This window comes from Myodes glareolus, chromosome 7 (assembly GCF_982192425.1).
Source record: "Myodes glareolus chromosome 7, mMyoGla1.1, whole genome shotgun sequence".
Classification (NCBI taxonomy): domain Eukaryota; kingdom Metazoa; phylum Chordata; class Mammalia; order Rodentia; family Cricetidae; genus Myodes; species Myodes glareolus.
The window spans coordinates 56,825,857-56,840,490 of NC_142032.1; the positions used below are offsets into that span (position 1 = coordinate 56,825,857).

The 14,634-nt window shown below is 45.4% G+C and overlaps 1 protein-coding gene across 2 annotated transcripts in view; it reads left to right on the forward strand.

Moving 5' to 3' along the window:
- Positions 1–14,634, forward strand: part of Pacs1 (phosphofurin acidic cluster sorting protein 1) — a 131,884-nt gene that overhangs the window by 108,505 nt on the left and 8,745 nt on the right. The window contains exons 7-16 of one of the 2 annotated variants that reach the window (XM_048457925.3): positions 5–85; positions 2,654–2,713; positions 3,735–3,895; positions 4,204–4,297; positions 9,219–9,299; positions 11,851–11,990; positions 12,103–12,238; positions 13,185–13,289; positions 13,646–13,752; positions 14,385–14,539. In XM_048457925.3, the coding sequence (XP_048313882.2) occupies positions 5–85; positions 2,654–2,713; positions 3,735–3,895; positions 4,204–4,297; positions 9,219–9,299; positions 11,851–11,990; positions 12,103–12,238; positions 13,185–13,289; positions 13,646–13,752; positions 14,385–14,539 (1,120 nt within the window). The remainder of the gene's footprint in view (positions 1–4; positions 86–2,653; positions 2,714–3,734; positions 3,896–4,203; positions 4,298–9,218; positions 9,300–11,850; positions 11,991–12,102; positions 12,239–13,184; positions 13,290–13,645; positions 13,753–14,384; positions 14,540–14,634) is intronic. The other variant, XM_048457926.3, reaches the window with a different exon arrangement.

Genomic DNA, 14,634 nt, shown 5'->3' on the forward strand with positions numbered 1-14,634 from the left:
TCAGGACCTGTTCTACGAAGATGAGGATCTTCGGAAAGTCAAGAAGACTCGGAGGAAACTGACCTCAACCTCAGCCATCACTAGGGTGAGCCACCCAGGTCCCGGGCATGGCACAACTCAGATTCTTGGTCTAAAGTAGGTGAGGAGTGAGTGGTACATTAAGACCTTGTGGGGTTTTGAACCCTGTCTACTTGGGGTCACACTCTCAATATTCTGATATATCACCAGCACCCCTACTACCACCCACTAAGAATCAGCATGTTAGGAACCCCGGTGGTACACAGAATATTATAGGCCATAGATAATGCAGAATAGAAAGAAGGCTATAACCGTTTTTCTAAATCTTAAAACAATCCAGATATTTCTTTAAGGAGCATAATGCCTCAGATTTTTCCTCTCTGGATGATTGTGTCAAGTGGTGCACTGTTTACTGCAGAGTAAAGCCAGCCTTTTAGGTTATTGCTGTGCTGGACTAGTACTGGAGAACTGCAGAAACTCTGGGCTTGAGAGATTCAGTTACGTTAGATACAGTTCTTAACCTTGAAGTTGACAGTGTTTGAATTATGTCTCCTAACTAAGATTTCTTGAGCACATATTAAAATTGGAGTCCTGGGCTGAGAAGCTAAAACCTGAGGTCTTCAGTGACCTCTGACTGATCCAGGAGCTCCTGTATTCTAGGGAATAAAATGGTCAGAAGTACCAAGAGCTTCTAGGAAGAAAAAAATCTCATTCTGGTTCTCTCAAGCACAGGGCCATTTGAGAGACTAATACCCTAAAAGTGGGGTTTTTTTCTCCTTCGGGGTAAAATTAAGGCCAAATGATTTTCAAAGGTACATCCCAGCCTGGCCTCCTACCAAGACATAGCACTCTTAACCTCTGCATGGAGTTCATAAGACTCAAGAGCAAGCCCTCGCTTCCCCTTTGTATCAGTGACTCAGAGCATAAGATCTGCCCCCTTCTCCCAGGTTTTCAAGCCCTGTTGGGAGGACAGGTCCCCTGAAACCAACCCTTCCTCCTTTAAACTCCAGAAGGAAAACAGCTGTAAGACCTCCTTACTGTTCCTTCTTCTGAGTCTTTATCTTTTCTGCTCTGCGATTATAAGAAAGTCTTTTTATCCCCCAAAGGATACCTCCTGAGCTTCCTAAGTCCCCTCTCCTGTGGTCTTTTCCATAGCATTACCAGTTTATAGCCAGAGATCAGTGATAATATCCATCTCCCAGAGACATTACCAGAAGCTGTAGGTACTTCCCACTTGTGTTTCTGGACACTTGGTAACAATCCTTTATTTTGTCTCCTTCTGTCCATGCACATTCTTCTTTCCCCACCAAGAGTACTTTTTTCTCAGTGATGGACTTGTTATGTCTTAACTTCTCTGTCAGTATGAACTTGGATTTCTCCCTTGCTGATCATACTCTTCCCACTACTCTCATTCTTTTTTTAAAAAAATTCATTTTACATACCAACCACAGTTCCCCTCCTACTTCCCCCACCTCTCTGTTCACCCCCCTATCCACTACTCAGACTTTGTTGACTCCCTATGAGGAGTCAAACTGAGGCAGGACCAAGCCCTCCCTGCTGATCAAGACTGAGTAAGGCATCCTACCATAGGGAATGGGCTCCAAAAAGCTAGCTCATGTTCCAGGAATAGTTCCTGGTCCCACTGCCAGGGATCCCACAGACAAACCAAGCCACACAACTGCCACCCACATGCAGAGTACTTAGTTTGATCCCAGGGAGGCTCCCCAGCTATCAGTCCAGAGTCCCTGAGCCCTCACCAGCTTGGGTCAACTGTCTGTGGGTTGCCCCATCATGATCACATGCACACACGCACACACACTCACATAATCCTTCTTTGCTACCCTTGACTGGACCCCTGGAGCTCAGCCCAGTGCTTGACCGTGGATCTCTGCATCTGCTTCCATCAGTTTCTGGACAGAGGGTCTATGGTCAGCCACTACTCTCATTCTCAAGTGCATGTCAGTTGTTTCCATTCCCACATGAGGGTCTGGCTATTTAGGCCAGAAATATGTGTGACCACAAACTAAGCCTGGTACCTAAATCAGAACAAGAAACATGGATCAAGGAGCCTAGGCAGGGCCATCAGTGAATTCTAGAGCCTAGAAGTGTAAACTCATCCCAGCAAGTAACTATGACACAGCAGGTGAGTGCATAGGGACAGTCATGACACAAAGGAAAAATGACCTCTTCTGGCAGTGTCCGTTGCAGGCTGATGGGCCAGAGTTGGAAAAACTCCAGGAGTAGTCTTAAGTGGGTTGGTAAGACTGCTACCCAAGATGGTTGTGCAAGAAGATGACAAATGCCATTCTGAAATGTTGAGCATGTAGGTACAGGATACTCACCAGCTGGTCCCTGCATCTGCTGGACAGAACAGAAGGTGGGCTGGAGCTGTACCTCTGGAAATCATTGGCCTCCTTGGGGAATGAGATCTCCATTGAGCTAGCTGCCCAGGGTCCTGGGCTGCATCGGCATTTGCCTCTCTTTCTAAAGAGGTTTTCAGTGCAAGTGCAGCTGCTATATCTGCCAGCTATTTTTCTTCTGTTCCTTGTGAGGGTAAGAGCCTGGTAGACTGACTCTCTTTAATTGACCTCAGTAGGTGTCACTTGAGAATAATTTGTATGATTTGTTCCCACAGCAACCTAACATCAAACAGAAGTTTGTGGCCCTCCTGAAACGATTCAAAGTCTCCGATGAGGTATGACCCCCTTACTTCCAGTTTCACACCTAGGTCCTGTGTGGCCACTGTTCATCAGGATCATGGAAGAATGATTCCTGCCCACTTGCATGCATAACAGAGCCCAGGAGAGAAGGCAGCTGAGAAGAGCATTATGCTTCATGAAGAGAGAATAAAGGCATCACATGGAGAGTGCAGTTTCGTGTATTTGGAAACACTTAGCACAGTTGTATCCAATCGTTAGTCAATAATCAATTCTCTGCTATTGACAAATGACAGCAGTGACAAATCCAACCATTTAATTTTTCCTCGTAGCACAAGAGGAGCTACAAGTGAGCGATAACCCGAGTGTGATATGTCCTCATTGGTCAGCTCTTGACAGAATCCCCTAGGCCCTGGGGGTCCTGTCTTCATTCACACAGGCTTTTAAGTAAACTAAAAACGAATAAAGATAGAAAATGTTGGGAAAAGGTCTTTGTCCCACTGTGTGCTGCAAAGAAAAGCAGCTTGTACCTGAATTTGAAGGAAGAACAGAAGATGGACCAGCATATCAGACCTGGATTTTCTTGTTCCTTGGGAGGCACATCAACACATCTCTTCCTCTTGGTGCCAGCCCTGGTATGGATATCAGTAGTAGCAGAGAGGGAAAGTAACCTCAGCATGCCCCTGCTCTCAGAATCAGACCATAGAAAGGACAAAGAGCCAGGCAGTGGTAGTAGTATGGCACACACCTTTAATCACAGCTCTTGGAAATCAGAGACAGACAGATCTCTGAGTTCAAGTACAGCCTAGAGCCTGCTCTACAGAGTGAGTTCCAGGACAGCCAGGGTGGCACAGAGAAACCCTGTCTCAAAAAAAAAAAAAAAAAAAAAGGAAAAGAAAGGACACAAAGGTTACTCTACCGTGATGCTAGCATGTCCCGCTAGAAGGAATTACTGAGAATACTAGTTGACCGATGACCTAGAAGACAGTTGTTTGTCTAACCACAAATGTTAATAATAAAAAAGAGCCCCAGATTCATAGATCTTTATTTCGCTCACAGGTAGGCTTTGGGCTAGAACATGTGTCACGGGAGCAGATTCGGGAAGTGGAAGAGGATCTGGACGAACTCTACGACAGTCTAGAGATGTACAACCCCAGCGACAGTGGGCCTGAAATGGAGGAAACAGAGAGCATCCTCAGCACCCCAAAGCCCAAGCTCAAGTGAGGCCCAGAGCTGCTCCTAGGCTGCCTCCAGGGCTCCCTTTTCCCTTCATCATGATGTCCTTGCATCCTCTCCTACTTCATCCAGGGAGTCATGGCTTTTCATTATCTCCAAGCTTCTCATTCTCTTGTTGGAGATCAATGTTTTGCTTCTAACTGACAAAAATCCCGATAGGAGTCTCTGGAAATCCCTTGACCAACTCCTAACCTACCTAACAAGTGTTCTCAGAGCCTAGGCTGTTGACCTGCCTGGATCAGCGGCCCCACTCAGCCTTCGCCGCTGACTCCGCTGTGCTTCTTTGCTGCAGGCCCTTCTTTGAGGGAATGTCTCAGTCCAGCTCACAGACGGAGATTGGCAGCCTCAACAGCAAGGGCAGCCTCGGAAAAGACACCACCAGCCCTGTGAGCAGACTCATGGTGAAAAGGGGTGGGAGAGGGACCTGCCTATCGTATTGGCTTCTCACTCTGAGCCCTCCATGTCTCTGAGTGTGGCTCCAATCTTGCTCCTCTGATCCCTGGCTGGGAGTTTAGCAATCCAAGAGTAGAGTATTCTTTCATTCTGCTCCAGCATGGCATAGAGCCATTCTCCCTGCCTCAGGACCTTCCCCTCTGTGAGGTAGCTGAGAGTGTAGGGCATAGTGCATACCATTTGGCCAGCGGGTATTGATTCTGCCTTCGGGCTATGAAAAGAAAGAATATAAAAGGACAAGGACAAAGGGATCTGTTCAGGAGGTAGTGTAGGTTTTGCTGGATGAAGGATTCAGGGGAGAGCAATACTTTGGAAGAATGTACAGTTTAGTGAGCAGGTTTCTATTTGCCTGCTGCGCAGGAGAGAGCGATCTCCTGTGGCTCCAGCAGCTAGTCACAGATAGGAGCCTGTGGATGCCAAGCCTTCCTTAGACCTGGAGAAGAAGTTGTGACTTTCTTCACAATTAAAGGCAAATGGTCATCGAATATAGTTTTAGAACTGAGTTATGGTGTTCTGTTAGGGCCATGTTTCTCTGTTGCTGAGAGAAGTTGAAGTTCTCCAGTTGTTGCTGCCTTGGCACAATGAGGCAGTCATTTGTTCATGGGGAGAACACACATCTCACCCACAGTGGCTATTAACTGTGGGGAACTGAGCTCAAGGTACGGGGCGCTCCATCTGCTGACAAGCAGTCCACAGCTGGCCAGGCTCTCCTGTCTTTTGTGTGCCCTCTTCTGGGGCATCTCAGCAACCCTTCTTCCTTCTGCCACCAGGTGGGGCTGTCTCCCATCTTATCTGTCTTCATTATTAAAGAGCAGCTGGCAACCCACCCCACCAAGAACTGTTTCCTAGTAAAGAATTGAAAGAAGGAAAATCACGCCCATATTAAAAATTACCTTGTGGAGAAAGTTCACCCTGCTGCTTGCTGATCTCCACGCCAGCACCTTTCAAGCATGTTCACGGTGATCTGGAGTCAAGGAGGCAGCATTTAGTGTGCTGTAGCATTGGGGCATAACTCAGCAGCTTTTCCCCACAGGAAGAATCCTACAGAAAGCCTCTATCATGTGCAGAAATGACTGACACTAGAATCACTTAGAGTAGCTCTGTGGGAAGAAGCCCAGGACCTGCTGAAGGGAGGGCTACTGTACAGTGTTCTGCGAACGATGGGCAATGTACTACTGTGACAGAGTATAAGTAAGGTGTTGGCCAAGCTGGTGACCATGAAGCAGTAAGCATAGATTATGGCATACACTGATTGTTCAGTCAATGCCCATGACTACTAAATCAGCAAGAGGAGGAGCTGTTTCCTAGGAGGGAAAGAAGGGTTTCAGTATTGACAGAAATTGGCAGTGTAGCTAGTTTGATAGGCCCTTGATTTGGCAAGAACAAACAAGCCTGACATAGTAGTACATGGCTTTCATCCCAACACTTAGAAGACAGAGACAGGCTGATCTCAAACAAACAAGGAAATAAAATCCTTAACTGTGAAGGGTGGGTTTTCCAGAGTGAATCTTTATTCCATTTTCCCATTGACTTGCTTCTCAAGACTGTTTCCACATCTTCAAAGCCTACATGGAAAGCACATGCTCTTAAGGCCATGTGGGAATGCTGTGAGATCCTGTGGGTCAGTCCTCAGCAGTGTGTGCTGACTGATGGACTTACAAGAAGTACAATTCCTTAGCACATTCCACTTTTGGGGTCCCACAATTGATAGACTATGAATGTCTTATACATAAGTCCTTCAAATTCTGATTCCCTTGGCCAGAGCTCAGGTTTTCTTTGTTCCCCTGCTGAGATTCTATTTTGAAGAGCCCATATGTCTTGGTGTGGGTGTAGAGCTGTGGAATCCTTTAGTATGAAGACACTGGGATGGTGGAACAAGGCTGTGCTCATGCTCTTCATGTGGGTCGATGAGGAGAAAGTGTGATTGTTGATCCAAGGGCCCTGCACCTCTGCTCTCACCTTGAGAACTCCTGTTGCTAAGCACTGTTAGGGTTTTTTTGTTTTGTTTTGTTTTTTGAGGAGTTTGTTTTGTTTTTTTCAAGACAGGGTCTCAGGTCTTTCTATGTATCTCTGGTTGTCTTGAAACTCACTTTGTAGACCAGGCTGGCCCATGACTTACAGAGATCTGCCTGCCTTTGCCTCCCGAATGCTGGTATTAAAGGCGTGTGCCACCATGCCCAGCTTTTTAACTTCTTTCTTTTTGTGGTACAGGGTTAGAACTCAGCTTTCTTATGTAGATACTATCCACCACTGAGCTGTATTATCAGCCTCATTTTCTTTTCTTTATTTATTTTATTTGTGTATGCATATTTTGTCTTGGTGTATGTATGTGCACCACATATGTGCCCGGTGCCCATGGAGGTTAGAAGAGGATATGGTATCCCCTAGAACTGGAGTTACAGATGGTTGTGAGCCACCTTATGAGTGTCACGAGCTGAACCTGGATCCTCTGCAAGAGCATCAAGTACTGTTATTCCCTCAACCAATTCTTCAGACTTGTGGGTTTTTATTTTGTTTTATAATTAATTTTATTTTATGTTCACTGATGTTTGCCTGAATGTATGTCTGTTGAGGGGGTCAGAGCCCTGGAACTGGAGTTACAGACAGTTGTGAGCTGCCATGTGGTTGCTGGGAATTGAACCCAGGTCTCTGGAAGAACAGACAGTGATCTCAACCTCTGAGCCATCTCTCCAGCCCCTTGTAGATTTTTCTTAATCTTATACTTGTAAGCACCAATATTTAAAGAATTCAATATATTGCTAGAACCAGAAGGGATTACTGCTGACACAAATTGTGGCAGTTAGGGAATTTTCTCAAGACTCGAACACATAGTAGCACATAATTTGATTCTCTGTGTTGGTAAGAGTAAGTTTAGGCTGTGAGTGCTTCAGGACATCTTCCCAAGATATAGTCAGTTCAGACTGCCTGCTGCTGGAAGTTACTGGTTTTCATCACACTGTCAGTGATGGCATTAGAGACCAGTGCTTCACTTACAGGCACATGCTGAGGTCATTGAGCTACAGCCCAGCCCATCCCTTCAGATATTTGAGCAGGAACAGAGCTTCAACAAGTCAGGAATTGTGTTCCTTTTTCTTTGTCACATGCCTTAATACAGCTCCTGTAGAGATGGGGAATAGATCTTCCCAAATGCTGCTGTGACAACAACACTGTAACGGTTTCAGGGCTTGACAAGTCGTATTACCTCAAAACCACCCATTGGAAATTTGTGCCGAGCTCTACCCTAGGTTCAACCAAGCAGGGCTTCTCTGAGATTCTAGACTGTAATGCTGGTCAATCAACATCGTGTAAGTGGACTAGTTGTGCAGTCTGGAGGCAACCTGTTCTGTGTGGCTATGAGTCATTACACAGGTGGTGCCATTTCAAGCCCTGAGGTCACTGCCTAGCTCAGGTATGTCAGACTTGTCTTGCAGATGGCCTCGAACAGTGGTTTTCCACTAGAGATAGTCTGCCTCTCAAAAGACATTTGCCATTGATTGGAGAAATTTTAACTCAACAAGATAGAGCTACTACTACTCAAGGCCAAGAACACTGCTGAACACCCTGCAGTGCACAGATGATGCAGCCCTAAATGTCAGTCCAGGTGGAGAAACCCTGGGTGGAGTGTAGCAGAGCAAGGCTGCTTTTGTAGCCCTTGTTGGCTACTCAGCAGCATCCTGGACTTAATTAGCCTGTCACTTCTGGATGTATGTTTTACACAGAGAGAGAACTTTGAGTGTTGAGATTAAGTGGGATATCCTAAATATTTTCTTCCTCTTTTGGTTCCTTAGAAGAAAGAAATTCTGAAGCCAGTGCCTCACTGACATCTGCACCCTTTGGCCTATAACTGTAGGTTTGATGCTTGTGTGGCCAGATTATTACCAAATATGAATAATCTTGCTTGTGCATCTGTGTCTGCTTAATAAACTCTTTGCATTTATGAGAAATGCTAATAAGACAGTGAATTAATTCACACTTGATAGCTTCACATGGAACCTCTTTTGATTAATATACTGTTAGAAGGTTTTCTGGATCCTTCTACCAAGCAAAACATTTAACTACCATTGGTATCTTTAGTCTCAAAATGAAGGTCCAGAACTGAGACCTTCTTTGACAAGCAGAGAAGTGCCATGCCATGTGTCCCTTTGAAGCAAAAACGTTAGAATTTTACAGATTCAACAGAAAACCATCTAACATTAAGCCCCTTTGCACTACATAACAGGGAGTCAGAATTTCTGACTCTGAGCCATGCTTGGTAGCACACACCTTTTATCCCAGCTCTCAGGAGGCAGAGGCAGATGGAGTTTTGAAGCCAGCCTAGTCTACAGAGCAACAGCCAGAACAGCCAGGGCTACACAGAGAAGCTCTGTCTATAAAAACCAAAGAGTAGAGTTTCTAGTTCTGTACCCCAGTGTATCATTTACTTAATGATTTTTAAAATATTTATTTTTAATTTTGTATGTATATGAGAATATGCATTTGAGTATGAGTGCCCTCAAAGGCCAGAAGAGGTATTAGATCTCCTTGAACTGGAGTTACAGGTGGTTGAGAACTATGTGATATGGGTGCTAGGAATCAAACCCAGGTTCTCTACAAGAGCAGCAAGTGCTCAATGAGTCATCTCTCCAATCCATACTTAATTGTTTCCTGAAACAAATGGGCCCTTCTGGGGCTTAATTTTCACACACACACACAAATGTCGTCTCCTCTCAAAAGATGAAAACATTAAAGGCTGCATGAGGTTGAGGATGAAGTGAAAATATATTAAGCTTCTTAGGGGACCTAGTAAAATAAGTTAGAGTGCTGGTTATTTGGATTAGGGATAATTAATTATTAGTAATCTTTTTTTTTTTTCAGATGGAATTGGCCGCTCTAGAAAAAGTCAAATCTACTTGGATTAAAAATCAAGATGACAGCTTGACTGAAACAGATACTCTGGTAAGTATGCTTTAGTCCCGTGCTTTGATCACTTCAGGGTATCTCTGTACCTTTAAAACTATAGGGAAAAACCTTTAGTCAAGAGGCAGAAACTAATGTGGTATAGAGAATCCCACGTCAAGAGGCAGGTGAGTTTAAGGCCACCCTAGTCTACTAGTCTACATAATGAGTTCTACGTCAGCCAAGGCAGCATAATGAAATACACACACACACACACACACACACACACACGGAGGGACTGAGTAATAGATTTACTTTTTAGAAAGATGTTGAGAAAGGACCATCTTGAACATTTTGCCTTAATCTGTGGGCTTGTGAATATTCTGTTCCTTGGGGGCTGGAGAGATGGCTCAGTGGTTAAGAGCATTGCCTGCCCTTCGAAGGTCCTGAGTTCAATTCCCAGCAACCACATGGTGGCTCACAACCATCTGTAATGAGATCTGGTGCCCTCTTCTGGCCTGCAGGCATCCATGCAGACAGAATACCGAGAATACTTTATATATAATAAATAAATAGATTTTTAAAAAAAAGAATATTCTGTTTCCTTTCCCATGAAATCCTTATCCATGTGTCCAATGGGACACATCCGTGAGGCCAAGGTCCTCCTCCAGACCAGTCGTCCAGAGATGTTCCCGCTCTGCCCTAAGTAGAACTGACCAAATGCTAGTTTCTCACTCTTACCCTCATTTCCTTCTGAAAGACAATGGCCAGTGTCTTGTCCTGGGAATCTGTCCCTTTCTCCATCCCTGTTGCCTTTTCAATGTTCAGGAAGCTCATGGTGTTAAAGCCTCTAAGGGTCACTGGTCAGCTTCTCCTTTGAGGAGATGCTGGAACTGCCTAGGAGTGCAGTTCAAAGCCCCCATGAAGTAGAATTGAATCAGTTGAACACCATCACATAAGCACACTGTTCATTATGCACCTGCTAATGCTGAGCACAGAGAATACAAAGATGCTATCAAAGCCTTCCCCAGGGGAAGCCACCTGTGCAAATCTGAACCAGGCTCAGTGGAGGCCCTGGGATGCAGACTGAAGATCCTCTGAGTTGGTTGCACTCATAAGGTACCTGGAAATGTATATCCAATGAGACAAGGAGCTAGACTGGATGGCAAGGAGAGGGAGCTTTACAAAATGCCATCTGAGCCACATGGCAAGACCTTCTAGTGATTGACTTGAGTCTAAGAGTATTTAGGCTTATGTCTTCTATAGTAAGTAGCCACTGTAATAAACAAAATGATAAAGCATTATTAGGTCTATCCAAGATTAAAGACCTGCTGTACCATTACTTCTAATAATTGAAATAAACCCCTACCTCCTTACCCATTGCTTGCCATACTACACACAACCAATACAGTGTGATCTTTTCAAGATAAAATTTCAATCTTGTCACTTCCTGATTCAGACTCTCCAGCGACTGATCAAATCTCAGACTTAATCTTAACTCATTGTCCAGGAAAGTAGGCAGATGTGCAAAGCATTCATGCCATAGGATTTCCTTATCCATATGGGAGTCAGGATACATGATAACTATAGAAGTGGAAAGAGGCAAATAGTAGTTCAGGTATGCTGGAGTGCTCTCTCTTGATCTAATTAATGGTCCCAGGGCCCTATTTACATTGAAATTCAGTTCAGGCTAGGGATGTAGCTCATTGGTAGACTTCTTTTCTAGTATGTTTGAGCTCTTAAGTTTCATCCCTAGCGCATACAAATTCAAGGTTGGGGCTAGGGATATAACTCAGTTTGATAGATGCTTGCCTAATATGCATAAAGCCCTGACACTACATAAAACTGGATGTAGTGGTGTGTGCCAGTTATCCCTGTTTGCAGGATCTAGAAGATTAGGAGTTCAGAGCCGCACTGGGATACGTATGACCTTATCTCCATCTTTTTATTCTTGAGTCAAGTTTATATTTTAGATTGAGTACTTTGTAAAGTTATCTCTCAAGGAGTGAATGCTTAAAATTTTTTGAAGGGTATGTTAGTTTGGTTGTTTTGGTTTTAGTTTATGTTCTTATTTTTCTTTTGAATTTTGTTTTGTTTGGGGGGGGAGGTTGCAAAGTGGGTGGGCTGATATGAAGGGACAGGGAGGTAGATGGGATCATGGGATCTGGATTCATGGTGTGAAACCCAAAAAGAATCAGTTTAAAAAAATTGAAGGGTAGACAGGCAGATGCAAGCAGGTAAGCAAGTTTGACATACTGGGAGAGCGGTACTTCAAGGAGTAAGGGGTGAAGATTGATTTATGAAAGTGGTCCAGGGGTCAGGGAAGGCTTCAAAAGGCCTCTTAAGTAGGCAGAGCTGTTGGTGCAGTGGAGTCATGTCATCAGTTACTCCCTCTTGTGCCTGGGTAGGAGCACATGGTGTTCAGCACAATGGGACAGTAGTTAAACATTTCCTCCTAGGATCAGAATATTAGAACCGTGTGCGCCTACTCAGATGCTCCCAGGAAAATGGTGGTCCTCAGAGTGAAGATAGGTTCTAGCAGGGCTCTGAGGAGTCTCCTGCACAGTTACCAAGAAAGAGGTAACATTCTTTGTCACCTTTTCTGTGGCAGGAAATCACTGATCAGGACATGTTTGGAGATGTGAGCACAAGTCTAGTTGTACCAGAAAAAGTCAAAACTCCTATGAAGTCCAGCAAAACAGATCTGCAGGGCTCTGCCTCCCCCAGGTACTCCAGAGAGGAAGGAAGCAGGTAACACAGACCTGCAGCCATACTCAATGCCAATTGCATGTGGGAAAGAGTGGTTGGGCTGATGTGACTTTGGGATTGGAAAGGCTGTTAACCCCCTCCCTGCTACAATCAGCAAGGTGGAAGGGACACACACACCCCGGCAGAAGAGGAGCACGCCCCTGAAGGAGCGGCAGCTCTCCAAGCCCCTGAGTGAGAGGACCAACAGCTCCGACAGTGAGCGGTCTCCTGACTTGGGCCACAGCACACAGGTAATCTTGGGTTCCTGTCACGGTCATAACCCCTCCCTTGGATTTCAGTGTTTGTTTCTTAGACAGCTGGGTGGAGAAGAAGGAGGAAGTGTTATGACTCCAAGGTTTTTCTGAGATACCTAAGTTAGAGGAGTCTACCACATTTGTTATCTGCTAATGTAGAATTTGGAGTCCAGTTGAGTTGAGGGGTAGGAGTTTCGAATTTTTCTGGGTAGGAACTGCTGGCTTTGTTCTCCAGTCAATGAGCTGCCATGGTTATTTCAAGCTCTTTTTAGTAACTCTCGAGCCTGAGGTTAGCTGGAAAAGATGTGAACATAAACCAGACCTGGCAAGTAAGTCCTTACTGTGACACTGGTATCAGAGTCAAGGTAGCAAGTAACCCAAGCTGGTTACCCTTCTCCTAGAGTTATGCAGCCAAGTTTCTCTGATAAATATTGTGAAAGGACAAAGTTGGGGTGGTATGACTTCCTAAATTCGATGCTATCACAAATCTGCAAATGAACCTGAGACTAGAATAGCCTGACCCCTAGGATGAAGTATTGTCCTTCTGTTTAATCGCTGTTCCTGAAATACCTTTGTTTCCTGAGACCGTGGGCCCCACATGGTGCCTGCTACTACTCATTTTTTTTCTCCCCACTGCCCTTGCTGCATTCTCCAAGCACCAGCTTACTGCTTGCAACTCCTCACCCTGCTATCTGGGAGTTGTGCCCTTCATGGGAAGCTATTGCTTCCCAGCCCCACAGGCTCTCCCCAGAGCAACCATTGCTGTGACTTTGTGCCTAGTATGTCAGTGTATTCACCAAGGACACTGATCTTCCTCCTTCTCATCTCCATTTTAGTATGATCAATGGGAGACTGTCTCCACACATCCTTAGTTACCCTGTTCCAGGAGTTCTGTCTACTCCCACCTCTCTGGGCAATACCCAACCAATACTTATTTCTGCAGATTCCAAGAAAGGTGGTATATGACCAACTGAATCAGATCCTGGTATCCGATGCAGCCCTCCCAGAAAATGTCATCCTGGTGAACACCACAGACTGGCAGGGCCAGGTAGAACATTGAGGGTCAAAGGGTATGGGGTCTATAGATGTTCCCAGTGTGTGACTTGAAATGCACACAGGGAAGCAGGAGAGTGACTTCATCTGCCATTTATTGTCTGCCTTGTAAGACATTGGTTCCAGAGATGCCTAGACATAGGTGATATTTGGAACTTTTAATCCTTCCCATTTCATAGTTAGCATGTTTCCACAGGGTCTGCTGTGCCCTTTTTTTACACATAGCCAGGAAACCTGACTATCTTTGCCAGAGGACTGGGGCTCTACAGCTCACTCTGGGCCTTGCCTGACCTCTCAGCATTTGTAGGGAGTGATGTGGCTTACCTATGTCCCTGCTTTCCTCCCCTCCAGTATGTGGCTGAACTGCTCCAAGACCAGAGGAAGCCTGTGGTATGCACCTGCTCAATAGTGGAGGTCCAGGCCGTGTTGTCTGCCCTGCTCACTAGGATTCAGCGCTAGTAAGGGCTCTGGCTTTTCTTCTTACAATGTTTTCTGATTTCTCTACCTCATCTTCCAACCCTGACTTCTAGCAATGGCAATATTCTCTAGCTAGGAGGCTGCAGCTCCAGCTTGTACTTAGAGACAGAGTCAGCAATAGTGCTCAGAGCCCCTAGAATATCAGCTCCTGACTTCTGCCCCTGCCACCTTTACACCCTGGACTCGCGCCTCACTTTGACCTGCCTCATCTTTCTCATAAACCCAAGATAAAGAACAGAATCCAGGGTTCTAAAATATCTTAAAATTCCTTTCCTCAATGGTAACATTTTGTTTTTTAATGGGATCCTGTGTTTCCCTCTGCAGGGCCATCTGAGGGAGGCCCTGTCACATCTTCACATGTGACACAGCAAGGAGATTCCAGTTTTCTGGGCCTAGGCTAACTCTAGGCCCCACAGGCAGCACTTGCAGCTTGTCCTTATTAGCCTCAGCCTCCTCTATGAAAGCTGCCTACCCTCTCGAGCACATATAGCTTGTTGATGCCTCCTTGTATCATTTTGTTTCTTGGCATGTGTCCCCATGGCTTTTAGAAATGCATGAAGTCAGAGCTTGAGGCCTGAGACTTAAGTATGGTGTGTGTCCCCTTTCTCCTCAGCTGCAACTGTAACTCATCCATGCCGAGGCCAGTCAAGGTGGCAGCTGTGGGCAGCCAGAGTTATCTGAGCTCCATTCTCCGGTTCTTTGTCAAGTCCCTTGCCAGCAAAACACCGGACTGGCTGGGTTACATGCGCTTCCTCATCATTCCCTTAGGTAAAGTCTGGCAGCATTCAGGAGACCTCTGTCAGCAGACTCGGTTCCTGCAGAATGGGAGTTGATCAGGGAAACTAAAGGCTAAACCTTGGCTG